A 17,378-nucleotide genomic window follows, 5' to 3' on the forward strand; every position below is an offset into this window, starting at 1 on the left:
AGTGCCAACTCACCTCTTCTCTTCTTTTAGGATCTTACGCAATTTCTCAGCGCTGGTCTGGCTGCTTGTAGGTTTCTCCTGCTCCTTAGCAAGCGCTTCTTCTCGCAGGCGAATCGATTTCTTTACAGTCGCCCATCGAGGCAAAGCAAGACATGACAACAAAAGGCAAATGCCCATAGCGACATATTCAAACACATGCACGGCATCCAAGACATGCAGCAGATGCCCCAGTCAGCCATTTATGTTGTTGAAAATATAGAAAGGAACAAGGGAAGTTTAGGGTTCGAAAGGACAAAGAAATGTTGACACATACATGAGATGAAAAGAAATATAAAGAGAGTTATTTATTTACCACAGAAGAAGTGGTGTGACCCATTATTGAGTAGTTGGTACAGAAGCAGATGAATGGTAGAGGTAGAGGTAGAGGTAGAGATGTGCAGAGAAATCAAACAGCGTTTGTTCCCCATTGAGACAGAGAAGATTTCAACGTTACCAAATGTGGACCAGGAATGTGGCGCACAGCAGCGTCCAGCGGAGGAGTTGTCGTGATTGTCCAATTTTGTTTTTGTTTTTTTCAATCCCCCCCGCAAGGCAGAAGAAAGGGCCATGGCAGTTGGAAGGTCAAAGGGCAAAGTCCCAGGGGTCAAGGACACACACCAAACACCAAAACACTTCATCAGTATTACAAACAATGGGAAGCTTTACAGTACAAAATTAAAATCAACAGAACAAGAAGGTTGTATGGTAAAACATTATAGAGTGTAGAAAAAGATGGACGCTATGACCGCTCCTAAAAAGAAGAGCCAAAAGATTGAGAGCTTCCCCTTCTCCATGTTAACAGATGGGACGTATAAAACTTAAATAAATATTAAATAATGTTCTAAACATGGTTTGTTGATAAAGTTAGTTCTTATAATGCTGATTATCTGTGATATTTACTTTGTATGTCCCTACAGCTCCTCCGACATCTTACAAATGTGTGTTCCCCGAGTTCGGACAGAGTTCGGTATGAGAGCATTTAGTTTTGCCACTCCTACTGCTTGGAATACGCTCCAGATGGAAATTGTCTGATCTTATCTCACTTGAAGCCTTTGGCTCCATCTTAAAAGAAAGACAGAACCCAGAACAGTGCCTGTGTTTTTAGGGGGGAAAAAAAGAATGCCGTTTTGTGTTCATGAATTGCACTTTATTTACAAATTAGTCGCACTTTTAAATTATTGATTGTTTCTACATACTGGCTGTATATATGCTCCATTCTATTGAACTGTACTATTTATATTGACGTGTGCTGCTGACCTCTTGGCCAGGTCGCCTTGTAAAAGAGGTGTTGATCTCAATGGGTTCTCATCTGGTTAAATAAAGGTTAAATAATAAGTAAAAAAAAACACCATAGACTCATGCTCCAAAAACACGTCACCAGTGTAACATGTCAGTAACTGTTGCAAGGCACATTTTGGCTTCAGGCTTGTACATGGTCTGGAGGTGTAGATGCACCATCAATCTTTTTATACCATTAATGATAACACACCAGAATTTATTTTTTAAAGGAACTGTACTTGATACACATTCATTGGAAACGTAATCAGACAGCATTCAGCACCATGGACAGTGTTTCATGGTGCTCTGGTCCACAAATAGTTAAATCCCCGTACATAAACAAAAACACACACACACACACACACACTGACACACTTTTCTGGTTTTACTAATTGGCATAATTAGCATAGTGTGGCCTACAAAGAATCGAGTCAATTTCTGGTTAGGCTGGTCGATCAAGCATGTGTGCATAAACTGTTTTGGTTTTATTCAACACCAGCTGAATCTATATTTACCACAAGGACATATTCAGCCAAGCTGGATTTAGCATCAGGCTTTAGTGTGATCCTGGGACTAAGAACCTGATTTACTAGAAGGTCACCTCATTAAGTTTTCTATCCAATTTAAAAAGTGGTCTGGGTAAAATGGAAAAAAAAGTTATTACAGAAGCAGAAACCCAAGCTATTATCAGGGTAAGATAAATAAGGGTACGATTATCTTCATATTTTAAGATACAAATTTAATTATGACAGCATCATCCTGAAACAATAAAAACTGGTCGCAATTATACTTATTAAAATATAATTGGGTGGCCCGCCCATGTATCATCTGTGTGTGGGAAACACTGAGATGGGCCTGTGTTTGTATTTCACAGCACTCTCTCACCTCGCTTCAAATGTGCTCTCAAAATCTCTTTGTCTAGTGAGATGAGCAGAAAGAAGGCGGAGTCAAATGTCTGAATGCCTGATGCTAACTAGCGGTTGGAGGCCTAAATACAAAACAAAATCCAAAATGGTACCAACAGTTGATCAAGTATTGATACAGCCCTTCAAAGAATCAATACAGTATCACGTCATTAAATATCCCAGTACATTAGTGTAAGAATATTTTATTACATCCCCTTAAAGTGATGATAAAAGGTGTGGGGGGGGACTAGTGCACAAAAATAATCTGAACTCCACTCAAAGTGTACAATGAAGAATTTTAATTTCCTGGCCATGTATTTTTGGTTTAAATGACCTGCCTGATGTACTACCTAGTTACAAATGTGAAGGCTAATAATGCTCACACATTTCCCCTGTTGATGCAAACTGACGGGACAAATCTTATCTTTACATCTTGAGTTAAAACGTAGGCTCGAATGAGCATTAAGTATAATATTTAATGAACCAGATGTTGAAGTGCGGGTGAATATTTGTGAGTGCATGAGTCAAAACTTTCAAAGCTGTCTTTAGAATCTTGTTTACACATTTATTTGCTGACTTGATCATTTTTGAACATAACACCTCTGAAATCTCCTTGAGTAACTACAGGTTACTTTTCCAAGATGGAGGCACTGCTGCATGAGTATTGTATACATATTTTGATGTACTTTATATAAACTATGAGCTTGTATGGTGTTTTTGTAGACTATTCAAACTATGTCTCATCTTGTCTTATAGCTGGACCTTTACATTTTTTAAATATTTGAACCTATTTAATGTTTCTGCTCCACGACAGGGTAACATTGGTTGATCTTAAAAATACAAAACAAAGATGTAAAATATTTGAAATCTGTTTCAAACAACTGACAAAAGTGTAGCATCACAGCTGCTTCAATGACTAATAAATGGCCTGACAAAAGTCAAATAGTCCCAACCTGTCTATTCTACGTATAGTTTCAACTAATTAGATATTCTGAAGCAGTAATTTGAGGTATCATTCTCTGTCTTTTAGTCTCTTTTTTATCTTTAATATAAATAATGCTTGCTTGCATCATTTCCAGGCCACTTTTGTTTGCCTGCATATTTTCCTTTATGTCTGAGTGTGTGATTTAGCCAGCTCACCTGTATGGTGTCTGTTATCTTGTGAAGGGCTTCCTTTGCCTCAGGGTTTAGGTCATCGAGGGACAGCGCTCTTCTGTACAGTCCCTCTGCTGTTACCAGTTTCTCCTGTTCTTCAAGCCTGGACAAACAAAATAGGTCTTTAAACAAGGTCAGACTTAAATGGTTTAAATGTTACACAGAAGCGATTAAGTGAGTCAGATGCTTGTATACACACTCCCATCTCTAACTGTCCTCATTTTTCAAAGCGTCTCTAATTAACCTCAGCATGCGGTTTCAGAACCACATTTTTGTGCCTCTGTAGCTGCTGCCACAAAAAACGCTGACGTCAACTTATTATGTAAGGTAGAATGTTTTGTTTACTTCATAAGCAAATGTCTTTAGGGGGAGAAAAAAAATCACTCTTACAAAAACTGAAACACATAAATCAATTCAAAATGTTCCGCCTGAAATGTAAAGACTAAAGTAAACCAAAGTAAACTAAAGTACTTCAAGTGAAGTAAGCTTAACTTAAGTAAACTAGAGTAAGGTAAAGTCAAGTGAACTAAAGGAAAATTAAGTAAAGTAAACTAAAGTTAAGAAGAGTAAAGTAAAGTCAAGCAAAGTAAATTAAAGTAAACTGAAGTAAAGTAAGGTAAACTAGAGTAAAGTGAAGTAATCTAACCTGGAGTAAAAGAAAGTAAACCAAAGTTAACTAAAGTAAACTAAAGTGAAGTAAGGTAGAGTTAACTAAATCAAATTCAACTAAAGTGAAGTAAATTAAAGTAAACTGAAGTAAAGTAAAGTAGAGTAAACTAAACCAAAGTAAACCAAAGATAAAGAAAACTAGAGTCAAGAAAACCAATGTAAAGTATACTAGAGTAAAGTAGAGTCAACTAAAATAAAGTAGAGGAAATTATACTAGAGTAAAGTAAACTAAACCAAAGTTAACTAAAGGAAACTAGGGTAAAGTATAGTCAACTTAAGTACAGTAAATTTAAGTAGAAGAAACTTAACTAGAGTAAAATTAAGTAAACTAAAGTAGAGTATAATTAACTAGAGTAAGGTAAGTACAGTAAAGTGAACTCAAGTAGAGGAAAGTAAAGTAATTTAAACTAGAGTAAAGTTAAGTAAAGTAAAAATGTATTTTAGGTCAAGCTTACTGAAAATGTTCCATGCAGAGTTCCTTTATTCACACATTTCATATTTGCAGATCTCTTTCAAAATGAAGGGTTAAAATCTCAGCCGTCCTGTCTCTCACTGCATTTCCAAGTTCCAGTATTATTTCACATTCACTTATTGAATCAATGTTTAAATAATGTTAACCAACATTTAAAGTGTCTTTTATAAATAAGAGCAAAAAGACAGGTGAAAGAATCAACAGTTTGATTTTCACGGTGTCTATTAGGAGCTTTATTTAGCATATTTTTACAGCAATAATTAAAAAACTGTCCACGTTTACACGACTGATAACTAAGCCACTGTGTAAATCATCTAAGCTCAGACATGCTGCTGATGTTTTTCAGGCTTTGTTTAAAATCACTAGAAAGAAGTCAGTGTAGGAAGATAGCCTGAAAATCTATTTCCATACTTTTGTCCCATATTTCAGATACGACTACCTTAGAGACTCTGTAAAGAAGCTGCTTTAACGTTAACATCAACGTCAACGCAGCAAACAGCTTTATTGTTTCATGATTCTCTTATTTTCACAACAGCTTAACTGGATTTTAAAAGATCTTTCACCTCTTCACTTATCATCAAAGCAAAGGCAGTAGGTCTTACTGTTTTCCTCTCTCCACCAGTGTCTGGCAGAGGTACTTCTTGGCGTTGCGATGATCCGGGCAGTTCTCCAGGGCCAGTTCAAAGTCTGTTATAGCCTTCACAATACTGCCTTTGTTTGCGTACCTGTGAACAACCAAAGAAGGAAACAAACTGTGAGAACAAATGCTGAACCATGAAAAGAAAACCTGCTTACTCTGTTTTTAAGAGGGACAGTTATTTTCTCAAGATTATTTATTTTACTCTTCTGTTACGTCTCTCTGATATTATACAAAACTACTTAAAGCTCCTTTTTGTTATTCTAGCTCTATAAGGAGATTAGAAAGCCTAGGTTGAGATTTGATAGGATTACCATAACTGATCTTATGGTATTTGATAGTAAATGCTATCAACAAATTGTTATAAAAAATTTCCAAAATAAGAAATTGATATATTTCATGGTTCTAGGTAAATCTAAGGAGTCTCATTTTTCTTGTAATTTATTAATGCAATAGTAACATTTGCATTTTTATAGCATTTTTCCATGAACAATATTTACAGAATGCTTTATATGATTAATGAAAAAAAGAAACAAGTAAAGATCAAATTTGAAGCTCCAGGAGGTTCTGATGGCTGATTTTCATTTAATAATTTGACATTTTATAAATGAAACAGTGTTTCAAAAAATCGTGTACCAAACAAGTGGTGACCTCCAGTCTCAAAGTATGAAGCCCATGCGGAAGTGTTATAAACTGCAATTCATCGAGCATTCGCTTGAGGCTGGCTGCAGTAAACATGTTTACAGCCTGATTCAAAAAACAGCTTTGGTATACGTAGCTCATTCCTACATCGGCACACACTGTACGGGGCTGAATTTTTTTATAATGCGACGGTTCAGAGGATATTAAGATAACAAGTTTTTACCTCCCACTAAGTTCAGTATTCCCAATATGGCTCCCACTGACGACTGGCTTCAAGAGCGCTCAGAAAAAGTTGGGTGACGTCACTTATACTATGTCTATTATTTATACAGGCTATGGTACCAAATCATAGAAAAACGAGCAAACAGATACATGATTTAAAAAGCTGTTCAACTCTAGTTTAAAGGTGACATATCATGCAAAATTGACTTTTTAATGGTTCTTTACCTGAAATATGTTTCCCTGGCATGTCTACAAACCCCCCGAGAATGAAAAAAATCCATTCTGCCCCTGTTTTGATTTCTCCACCTTTCTGTAAATGTGTGTGAAACGAGCCGTTTCAGACTTCTGTGTTTTTGTTACGTAACAACAATATCCGGTCTGTCACGGAGTCAGAGCTCGGAGCTTGTTCAGCCCATAGACTGTATAAAATAATACTGAATCCCTCCCCCGTTTTTCATTACCTGCACAAATGTGTGGTAACAAGGAGCTTAGGAGGGAGGCATGCTAGTTGTAGGCTGTCTTAATAAACACAAAGGTCGGTTTTACTCCCCACGTCTGCAGATTTGAAGATCTAGTGGATGATTTTTATTTATCATGGATAAGTGCTAGCGCTAGTTAGCATAGCTACATAGCTAGATGTCGTAGCTGTAGCTGTGTACCAAGACACATGTCTACATACTGACAAATCAAACAACAAGTAACACAGAATCTGTGACCAATCCTTCATAAAAGGTCCTGCTGCCTTTCTGGCAGAGGTCGGTTTTACTCCCCACGTCTGCAGATTTGAAGATCTAGTGGATGATTTTTATTTATCATGGATAAGTGCTAGCGCTAGTTAGCATAGCCACATAGCTACATGCTCGTAGCTGTGTACCAAGACACACGTCTACATACTGATAAATAAAACAACAAGAAACACTAAATCTATGACCAATCGTTCAGAAAGGTCCTGCTACAGGCGCCTCTCCGTCAGGATCAGATTCAGAGGGTTGAAGTAACGCGATCTCTGAGCAGCCGTGTATATTCAGCCAACATGTAAACATTAGATCAACGTGCTGGAGAGCCGAGGCACATCCACTTCCGGAGGGGGCGTGGTCAGAGGGAAAACAGAGTGTTCTGAGGAGGACTGAAGAAGAGGGCTTTTCAGGCATGCCAAAATCTGATTTCAAAGTGTTTTTTTCGAGCATAAACTTTAAAGACATGTTTTGGGGACCTCTTAGACCAATATATATTGATGAAAAAAGCGTGATATGTCACCTTTAAATGTATGAAGTAAATGTTGATGGGAGCAAGTGAGCTACAACACTGAAGTTTTCCACAATATTTATCTATACCGTTTTGATATGCTTTGTAATTTTCTGAATTTTTTTGTTGTGAAGCACTTTGTAACTTTGTTTAAAAGAGTGCTATATAAATAAAGTTTATTATTATTATATACTATTATTACAAGTAAGTAGAAGAAGTTATTTTTATGATTTCAGTTCAATAATCATAATATTTATCCCAAGGTTGTAAAATGGAATGTGTTTGTTGTAGGGATGACCACAATTAATCGATTATCGATTAATTGATTGTTAAGAAATTACTGGAAACACGCATTTTTGTTATCAATTTTCCGTCACGTGGAACAAACATCATGTGGTTTCATATTACACTCAGCTATCAGGGAGGTGTTTTAAGTTTAAAGCATGTTTGGATGTGAATTAGCTGTTAAAGGTGTTGCGCACAGCGGAGATGCTCTGCTGGTGGCTGCGGCTGTGCGTCAGGTCTCCCCGTGCGCTTTTTTAAAAGAGGATCAATACAAAACTGCTGCCAACAACGACACGGACACGAAAGTTCACAACTATAAACAGGACATTTCCCGCCTTTGGATACGAAGGCAACAGACAGGTGGGAAATTCAGGTACACTATGTTTGCTGAGCAGCAACATCAGAGCCGTCTGAGCTTTTCTGCCGCTGGACTGATTATGACCTGGTTGCGCTCTTGGCTGACACCTGACCGAATACACATGTTTATTTTTCTCAATAAGAACGAGTAGACAGGAAACTGGACACTGGGAGTCTGAAGTAATTTTCTGTTAGTAGTCTCAGGCTTCACTTTATAAGATTATGTCCGCGGAGAATATTTTATGAGCCTGATCGTTGATATTCTGCGTGTCAAACATATACCCGTATTCAATCCTGTCAGTTATATGCATTTTGTTGCTGTAGAAAATATTATAAAACAACGTATTTGGCATTGTTTTTGACGTAAGAATAATAATGGTTTTTTTAATCAATTTATCGATAATTGATTGTTAACATTTCCAAAAATCGATCACGGAAAATACTTAAAATGTACATCCCTAGTTTGTGGTTTTATGCTGAGCAGGAAAAAGGCCAAGGAAAGCTTTCCGTTTCCAAACAGGTGTGGTGCAATATTTAATATAGATACTTCATCTTCACTTCTGCATTCTTATTTATATGTCTGATGATTCAAAACATTCCCAGGACTGTTTGACCAACAAATCAACAATGACAAAAAATGTTGAAACCAAAACAAATTTAAGCAGTTGTGTAACGCAGAAAAGTAGCTCATGTGGCTCTAAAGAAGAATGACTCACAGAGCTCCGCGTGCCACCAGGGCTTCTACATTATTAGTGTCGATATCCAAGGCTTTGTTGTACTCGTTCATGGCTTCAACATGACGGCCATGCTTGAAGTGGTCTACACCTGCACGGACACTGAGAGGACGAAGACAGACGAGACAAATGGAAAAAAGCTTTGTGTTAATGTCAGAAGAAGAAAAAGTGAGTCACATAAAACAACAGGGCGCGTTGTTCACATTGTTATATCACTGATTCATAATGACCCAGGTGTTGCCCGTATGGAAAGTAAAAGGTTTATAATTACCACTTTAAGGCCCACGATGCAGACTGCTTCTTCCGGATTACAGACGCAAAATCCTCCTCTTGAAATAGTTTACTGTGGAGAGAAAGACACACTGGAGAACTCCACTGACTCTTAAAAATCACTTTTTGACATCCTATTTCTAAAGAGAACTACATTTACCAACATACCAAGTAACAACAATCCTTCAAACTAACAGTACAAAACTACATCAGTTGCTCCCTTACAATTATTATATTAAGTATAATGTCTGTGAGCTTTATCTCGAGTTAAGATGTTAGTTTTCAAGAGCTCTGCATGTAACTTATATTTGGTTAAGCCGAAGTGTCTCTGGCAGTCGGTTTTGGCAAGTGATATTCATAAATTTAGTTGCAGGCCCTAGAGCCAGAATTTACCCAGCAATAAACTCACATTGTTTCGAAGTCCGACTGGACAGAATCCTGCTTTTGGTCGCCTACCTAATTTGAAGTGTTGTGCAGACCAACAGTTAGATTTATATGACTTAACAAGTACAGGAAGAATTGAAATCCTTCAGCAGGCAGCAGGTGAGAATAAATACGTTCTCCCCTTGCAAATCTGAAAAAAAATCATGCAAGATTTTATTTTTATCCCCCTAACTGTACTATAAAACGTTAAATGTATGTCAACATCACTCAACATATTTGACACTCGACACTTAAGTATTATTATTATTACTATTTTTTTATTTACTTATTTTCTTTGTTATTATCATGTATATGCATGTGTGCATACATGTATATGTATGTATCCAGCCAAACACTGGTTTGTAGCTCATTTGTCATGGTTGTTGGCTAAATGCTAGTACATGCAGTAACCTGCATCTGAGGACTGAACTGAACTATGAAGGTAATTGTTGGTAACAGGTATAGGTGCTGGCACTTAGTCTTACAGGTATGGGGAATGCTGTTTTACAAAACAGATGCATGCAGGATTATGCAAGGTTGAGCTTCTCTCCACTGCAAGTCTTTGTTGATTGATGCAACTCAACATCATGTCACACCACACACACCATTATCTACTAAATTCCCAAATCCAACAAAAAGTAGCAATATAAGAATCCGCCAGCTGACGTGTCTTCCTCACCTCTGCAGCCCCCTCATCATTGACGGCGGATGCTCGTCGCTGATTCCCACCTTCTCCAGCAGGTAATCCACGACAGAAGGATTGTGGTAGCCGTGACAACTCTGCAGTATGCACTCGTATGTCTTGCTGGAGTTGGCAGCTGCGTGAACACTACGACTAAAGAAAAATGTCAGAGTCTCAAGTTAGAATCGAGCACTTAATATAAAGCACTTAATATAAAGGACTAAATATAGATTTGACAGTTAGATCAATACATGCCACAGAGAGCTGCACCTGAAGGTTTTAATAATAAAGGAAAATGTATTGTTTAGCTGGTTATTATAGCAGATAGAAACCAAGACTGTCTGGCTTCCTCTAAATTAACAACCTGTTCATTATTCATTATCCTACTTCTTAATAAATAGTTTGGCACCACATACCAGTCAAAAGTTTGGACACACCTTCTCATTTAATGGTTTTTATTTATTTTAATTATTGTCAACATTGTAGATTAATACTGAAGACATCAAAGCTATGAAATAATCTGGTTTTGCCATAATCTGGATTACAACAGTAGTCAAATAGGACTATCCATTGTGTACTAACCCTACCTCTGAACAACGCAACTGATTGCAAGTCATTCTACAAATGAACTCTTGACAAGGCTCATGTTAATTAGAAACCATTCCAGGAGACCACTTCATGAAGCAGACTGAGAGAATACCAAGAGTGTGCAAAGCTGTCATGAAGGAAAAAGGGGGCTACTTTACAGAATCTAAAATATAAAACATATTCTGATTTGTTAATTAAATAATTCCATATATGTTCTTACATAGTTTCGATGTCTTCAGTGTTAATCTACAGTGTTTGAAATAATTAAAATAAATAAAAACCCTTGAATAAGAAGTTTCCAAAATTTTGACTGGTAGTGTAGATTGATGTGTAAATGATTTGACTGATGGTTCTGTTTCTTCAGTTGAAAATAGTCTGTTGCATTCACAGTTGGACCTGCATCAAAGTTTTGCTCTGAAGCCTTCTTAAACTAAGCTAACTTAGCTGTTAACACTCACATTAAACTGAATATGTCCACTAGTGTTGACGTGAAACAAAGTTAACAAACATGCATATCAGTGCAGCACCTGGTTGGGTTTTATTGCCTGATCACCGTCAGAGTCTGCCATTTTCTTTTACATTCATCAGTCTTTAAACACCCTGCTCTGTTAAAAGCTTACTTGATGCAGCATGTTAGATTGGTCTATTTGTCCGTTTCTGTTTTTGTGTCTTTAACTCCTCCTACCTTTGAACGCTGTTTTGGTCTCTCTTTTAAACCAACTTAAAATCCAAATCCAAACGTTTTTCAGCTTATTGATGTTGGAGTTTAGTTTGAGTGTCCTGGGAGCTTAATTAAAGGAACTAAATGTTTGAAACAAGAGCCAGAAGATTGGTACATAATCCCACAAACACACACATGCTTTGAGAAAACTGCTCTCTTCTTTGGCAACATGAGGCGCAAAATGATACAATGAGCAGGAAAATTAGATACTTTCATACAAAAGTATCAATGATACTTGTTAATGTGTCAGAGCCTGCTTAACTGGTTCAAATAATTACTGGATGCGTTCAAGTTCAGGGAAGTGATTTCAATTTAATTCTTTGGAAGGTGTGTCTGAGCCAAGACATGACCTTCCCGTAATCCAGGGTTTGGACACCCATATATGGTGATAAGTGACAGCTGTCACTGAAGAAGTTTGGCTGTGGGTTGATCGCTGGTAAGAGCTGAATCTGTCACTAAGCGAGGATAGGCTGATGTTTGTGTGCTTAGGTGAAGTGATAATTCAATAAATGGGAGTTAAGAAACGGTGAAAGGGTGCCGATTGGTGTTAATTGAGAAAAAGGCTCACCACCAGGAGGGAACAATCTGCAGGCTGAATAGTTATAAATGATCCAGCTATCTGGTTGTTCTTTGGTTCTGGACTCTGCAGACCTCAGTCCACTAAGTGTGTTAACAAAATAATGTTGCACCAAATGGACTGTCTTCCTCGAGTATTGTAGAACAATATGATTACAGTTAAGGCTGATTTATACTTCTGCGTCTCCCCTACACAGCAGGGGCTGACGCGGACATGAGCCCCACATACTTGTGCGTCGGTGTGTCTGTGTCGCGCAGCAATTCTCAGCCGAAACGCCTGAGGGCAGTGTGGTCTCTCTGATAGCCGGCCGCCTGCTTCCGGTCCCGCTACGATCTCTGTTTACTTTTCCACAGAGATTCAGAGCGTGTTATGTTAATCTACAGCTGATACATGTTGCTGTTTATCATACAGACATGATTACATGAAGAATAGAGAGGAGGAGATGAAATACACAGCCGATGTGCGGCCGATGTCCGGGATCCCGGAAGTGTTGTAAATGCGGGAAAGACAAAGCCGCCGAGCGGACCAATCACAGAGCTTGCGGTCCGCGTCGGCTCTACGGGGAGTTACATTTTGGAGGAGGTGCACGTCAGCTACGTGCGTAGGCCTCGGCGTAGGTATGGGAGCTACGCGGACCCCCGGCGTAGGGTACGCTGTTGATTCAACGCAGAAGTACAAATCAGCCTTAAGTCTGCTGTAGTCTGTGAGAGGGGCTTGGAGTTTTGACCAATAAGAATTAAGTATATTACGAATGCATGAACATTATTTATTTCAGTGATTCATTAAAGAGGAACCAAAGGCTAGATTTTGTGTGAATATTCAACTTAAAAAATAATCGCATTTTACATGTTTAAACCGGTTCATTTCTCACAGTAAGACGATTTCACACATTGACCAAAACAAGGTTAGGCTGAAACCCAAGGTTTTTTTCTGCCTGTCCCATAAGGTCCATAATATCACCCAGAACATCAGCAGTACAAGAAAGAAGTTAACAAAAAAGGTTTACTCCAAATCATATCCCTTAATCCTTTGTCATTTTATGCTGCAATCATTCATTAGTTATTAACACTTAAAGGCTTTTTGAAACTCCACAGACAACTGGAAAACTTTAACTCATCACTCCGGATGTTTTATTCTTGTTTGTTTTTCCCTTCATATCAGAAATGATCCCTTTTGATGAGTTTGATAGCCTTGATGACTTGTTTGTTTTTTAAATACCTCTGTAATCTCTCTATGATCTCTCAAGTATAAATAAAGGTTGATTGATTGATTTTTATATTTTCATTCTAAATAAAAGACATCTGTATTTTGTTGGTTCTCACTCAATGTTTCGAAACACACATGACCCTCTTCAATTATAATGTCCATCTCTTATTTCAAACAAATGTTAGATTCAAACAGGAAGACTTTTATTGTAGCTTGAAAAAGTATTTCTAGTGTTTTAAAGACACAACATCCAAAAGTGTCAACATGTAAGGTCTTATGAATAATGGATGAGTAGTTTCATGGCAGCAAGCTTTGTTTATTATTCTAACTTTATTTTTCCTTGAGTTCAATTATGAGATTTTTATTTTATATATTACAAAATGATAACTGCATCTGAAGTATGATATGATGGAGTAAAATAGATTTTAGCAACAATTTTGTAGTTTATTTAGAGATTCACTGGTATATAAATAAACCGCTAAATCAACACTCCTTTATTATATGATACATTGGTGCTAAGTGAAGGTTTCTTCCCTGATTAGTTCTCAAATGTTTAACCATCATAGACATTTTAAAAATCATTTTCAATATTTTATTTGTTTACTTATTTTTCTAATTACTAAAAAACATAATTCATCTGTGTCACTCTTATGTCTATGCACTTTGTCTCTGTCTCTAAAGCCTAAAGGGACTTGCCCACTGCACTAGCCTGTTATCAGGTAATGATTACCTATTTCTGTATGATCTTGTTTTTTCTAATGGATTGACCTGGTACTGCTTGTCTCTTTGTTTGTCTACCCTAGATTAATGTAGGTATGAATGTGGGGTTTTTGTGGAGTGATCATTGTTCTGGGGTGGGTGGGATGTCAATGTTGTTGTTGTTGTAAATTTGTTTGGTAACATAGAGTCACAGAACTCTGTTTCTACTGTTATACCTCACAGAACCAACTTTGTCCTTGTCTGTGCAAAAAAAACAAAGAAACTTTGGATTTACATTTTTTTTTCATCTAATCTACATATACTCTGCTTCAAATAGTTGTGTTTTTCAAATTCTCACAAAGTTCAGTGTTCTTTTTTTAATCAATTGTTATATCTCATGTTGTGTATTTACCTGTAGTGTATGGGCAGCTCCTCCCTTGGAACTACCCCCAGTTTGATGCGCTCCAAGCTGGAAGAAAGAGACGCCTGGTGGAGGGACACCGTGATTTTCTCCTGATAGCGGTCGATATCTTTCACAGCAGCTACAGAGTGACAAACGAAACATCTTAGGATGTCTTTCAGATATGTGGAGTGACAAATATGATAAACAAAAACACAAACCTAGAGATCAATCAGGAAATAACACAAAGGTTAAACAGTGATGAAAATGAGTTTCCATGCAGGCCTAACATACCAATGACTATCTCTAAAACATACATTACATAGATTTGAATGTCATCCACATCTAAAACATGTAACCTTAAGTGTGTTTAACTACAGGGTTAAGACTCACACACACAGGTATGCAACTTTAAATACACCTAACAGACGCACCCACAGCTACAGTTGCTCTTGAATATGCAATCTCTGATCATCATCTTCAAAATCTGTCTGTGGTTGGAAAACTTGCACCAAAAAATGCTGTAAGCTACAAAAACATACCTCTGATAAAGTCACCAATCTGGTAATAGGACAGAGGATCATCATGGCTGCCAGTGGAGGGGATTTCTCTGATGTGACACAGAGCCTTAAGGCAGAAAAAAAGAGTCAGATTTAATCACATGGGGGGGACTTATGGTCAGTTAAAAATAAAAAGTACAGAGTTACACCATTCAGAAAGAGTAGGGGGATATATGGATGGACAAATTCATTATATGGCATTTGCAAAAAGTGAACCAAGTCAAACTAAAGCAGATAATATACACTGCTCAAAACAATAACAGGAACACTGAAACAACCCATCCTAGATCTTGATTAATGAAATATTCCAGTTGAAAATCTTTATTCATTACCAAGTGGAATGTGTTGAGAACCAAATAACATAAAAATGATCAATGGAAATCAAAATCATTAGTGCTCAGTGTGAACCTGCTCTCATCCGTGAAGAGCACAGGGCGCCAATGGCGAACCTGCCAATCCTGATGTTCTTTGGCAAATGCCAATTGGCATGCACGGTGTTGGGCTGTGAGTACAGGCCCCACTTGTGGACGTCTGGCCCTCATACCACCCTCATGGAGTCTGTTTCTCACAGTTTGAGCAGAAACATGCATATTATTAGTGGCCTGCTGGAGGTCATTTTGTAGGGCTCTGGCAGTGCTCCTCCTGTTCCTCCTTGCACAAACGAGCAGATAGCGATCCTGCTGCTGGGTTGTTGTCCTCCTACGGCCCCCTCCATGTCTACTGGTGTACTGGCCTGTCTCCTGGTATCTCCTCCATGCTCTTGACACTGTGCTGGGAGACACAGCAAACCTTCTTGCCACAGCGCGCATTGATGTGCCACCCTGGATGAGCTGCACTACCTGAGCAACTTCTGTGGGTTGCAGATACCGCCGCATGCTACCTCTAGTGGTGCGGGCACTGGTAAAATACAAAAGTGAACAAAAATCAGGCAGAAAGGATGAGGACAGGGAAATGGTCTGTGGCCTCCAACAGCAGAACCATTCATTTATAGGGGTTGTCTTGCTAATTGCCTCTCATTTCCACCTGTTGTCTGTTCCATTTGCACAACATCAGGTGAAATTGATTCACAATCAGTGTTTCTTCCTAACTGGACAGGTTGATATTACAGAAGTGTGATTGATTTGTAATTTTTAAGTGTTCCCTTTATTTTTTTGAGCAGTGTAGTTTAGTTGGAGATTAATGAGACAAACTCTCATCTTAGTGATGCATCATTCACAAGTTGGAAGGTATGATGGCTTGCTTAGTTTAGATATGCCTCTGGGTGTGTCCTGTCATTCTTTCAGGAGTGTAGTCTGACAGCTATTGAAGTAAACATAGTCCTGCTCAACCCTGAGGCACAATTTGCAACGCTGGTGTTACCAAACCATCACAGTGAAAGATTCAAAGAAGGTCAATGAAGGTGTTTACCAAGTGTACAAAGTGTTTATAGGCGAGAGAAACACAATGCAAATATGTCCAGCATTTGTCTAATGCATTTCAACATGCCATGAGTCACATTGTAAATTCTCTCTCAGAAATTTATAGAACCAGAGTTGGTAACTGCACACTGACAATCTCAACTCTTCTGCAGATAAAGGTGCATCCCAAAAAAGTAGAACATTGTACAATGTTTTCCATCAGTTATCGAAGAAAGTGAAAATGTAATACTAGACTCATGAAATGCTAAATAAAATGTAATTTTTTAATGATTTGGATTTTGACAACTTTGGCCTACAGCTAAAGAACTATTATATTCAAACATATAAGAATATCTCATTTTAAGTTTGAGTGAATCACTATTCAAACAGACTAAATATGATCTATCTTGGTCTAATTCAGTACACGCAAACACAATCAGGGGGGAAGACTGCTGACTTGACAGTAGACCAGAAGACGATCATGGACACCCTCCACAAGGAAGGTAAGCCACAGAAGGTCATTGCTGAACAGGCTGGCTGTTCTCAGAGTGCTGCACTGAAGCATATTAATGGAAAGTTGACTCGAAGAGAGAAGAGTGGTAAGAAAAGGTGCATAAGCAATAGGGGTGACCGCCGCCTTGAGAGGGTGGATAAGAAATGTCACTTCAAGAACTTGGGAGAGCTTCACAAGGAATGAAGGGAAGTTGGTGTTGGTGACATCAAGAAGGACCACACACAGACGTCTTCAGAAGGGGGGCTTCAACTCATGGATTCCTAATAACAAGCCAGTCCTAAACCAGGGACATCGTAGGAAGTGTCTTACCTGGGCTAAAAAGAGAAAGCAAAGTCCAAAGTCCTCTTTTCAGATGAAAGTACGTTTTAAATTTAATTTGGAGATTAAGGTCGTAGAGTCTGGAGGAAGTGTGGAGAGGCACAGAATCCAAGGTGTTTGAGGTCTGGGGTTAAGTTTCTGCAGCCTGCACTGATTTGTGGTGCCACATCATCTGCTGGTGTTGGTCCACCGTGTTTTATCAAGTTCAAAGTCAACGCAGCGGTCTACCAGGAGGTTTTAAAGCACTTCCTGCTTCCATCTGCTGTCAAGCTTTATGATGATGCCAGTATCCTTTTCCAGCAAGATTTTGAACCTGCCCACAGCGCCAAAACTACTACCAAACGGTTCACTGACCATGATACTGCTGTGCTTGAATGGCCTGA

At 38.2% G+C, this 17,378-nt stretch overlaps 1 protein-coding gene across 9 annotated transcripts in view; it reads right to left on the reverse strand.

Moving 5' to 3' along the window:
* ttc14 (tetratricopeptide repeat domain 14) overlaps positions 1–17,378 on the reverse strand; it is a 34,691-nt gene that overhangs the window by 14,553 nt on the left and 2,760 nt on the right. For 7 of the 9 annotated variants that reach the window (XM_034702503.1, XM_034702496.1, XM_034702488.1 and 4 more), the window contains 8 exons: positions 14,749–14,833; positions 14,219–14,348; positions 10,013–10,168; positions 8,912–8,983; positions 8,623–8,742; positions 5,121–5,243; positions 3,363–3,480; positions 14–120 (listed from right to left, as the gene is read on the reverse strand). In XM_034702503.1, the coding sequence (XP_034558394.1) occupies positions 14–120; positions 3,363–3,480; positions 5,121–5,243; positions 8,623–8,742; positions 8,912–8,983; positions 10,013–10,168; positions 14,219–14,348; positions 14,749–14,833 (911 nt within the window). The remainder of the gene's footprint in view (positions 1–13; positions 121–3,362; positions 3,481–5,120; positions 5,244–8,622; positions 8,743–8,911; positions 8,984–10,012; positions 10,169–14,218; positions 14,349–14,748; positions 14,834–17,378) is intronic. The other 2 variants (XM_034702521.1, XM_034702530.1) reach the window with 2 other exon arrangements.

This window comes from Notolabrus celidotus, chromosome 2, assembly GCF_009762535.1.
Source record: "Notolabrus celidotus isolate fNotCel1 chromosome 2, fNotCel1.pri, whole genome shotgun sequence".
In the NCBI taxonomy this organism is placed as follows: domain Eukaryota; kingdom Metazoa; phylum Chordata; class Actinopteri; order Labriformes; family Labridae; genus Notolabrus; species Notolabrus celidotus.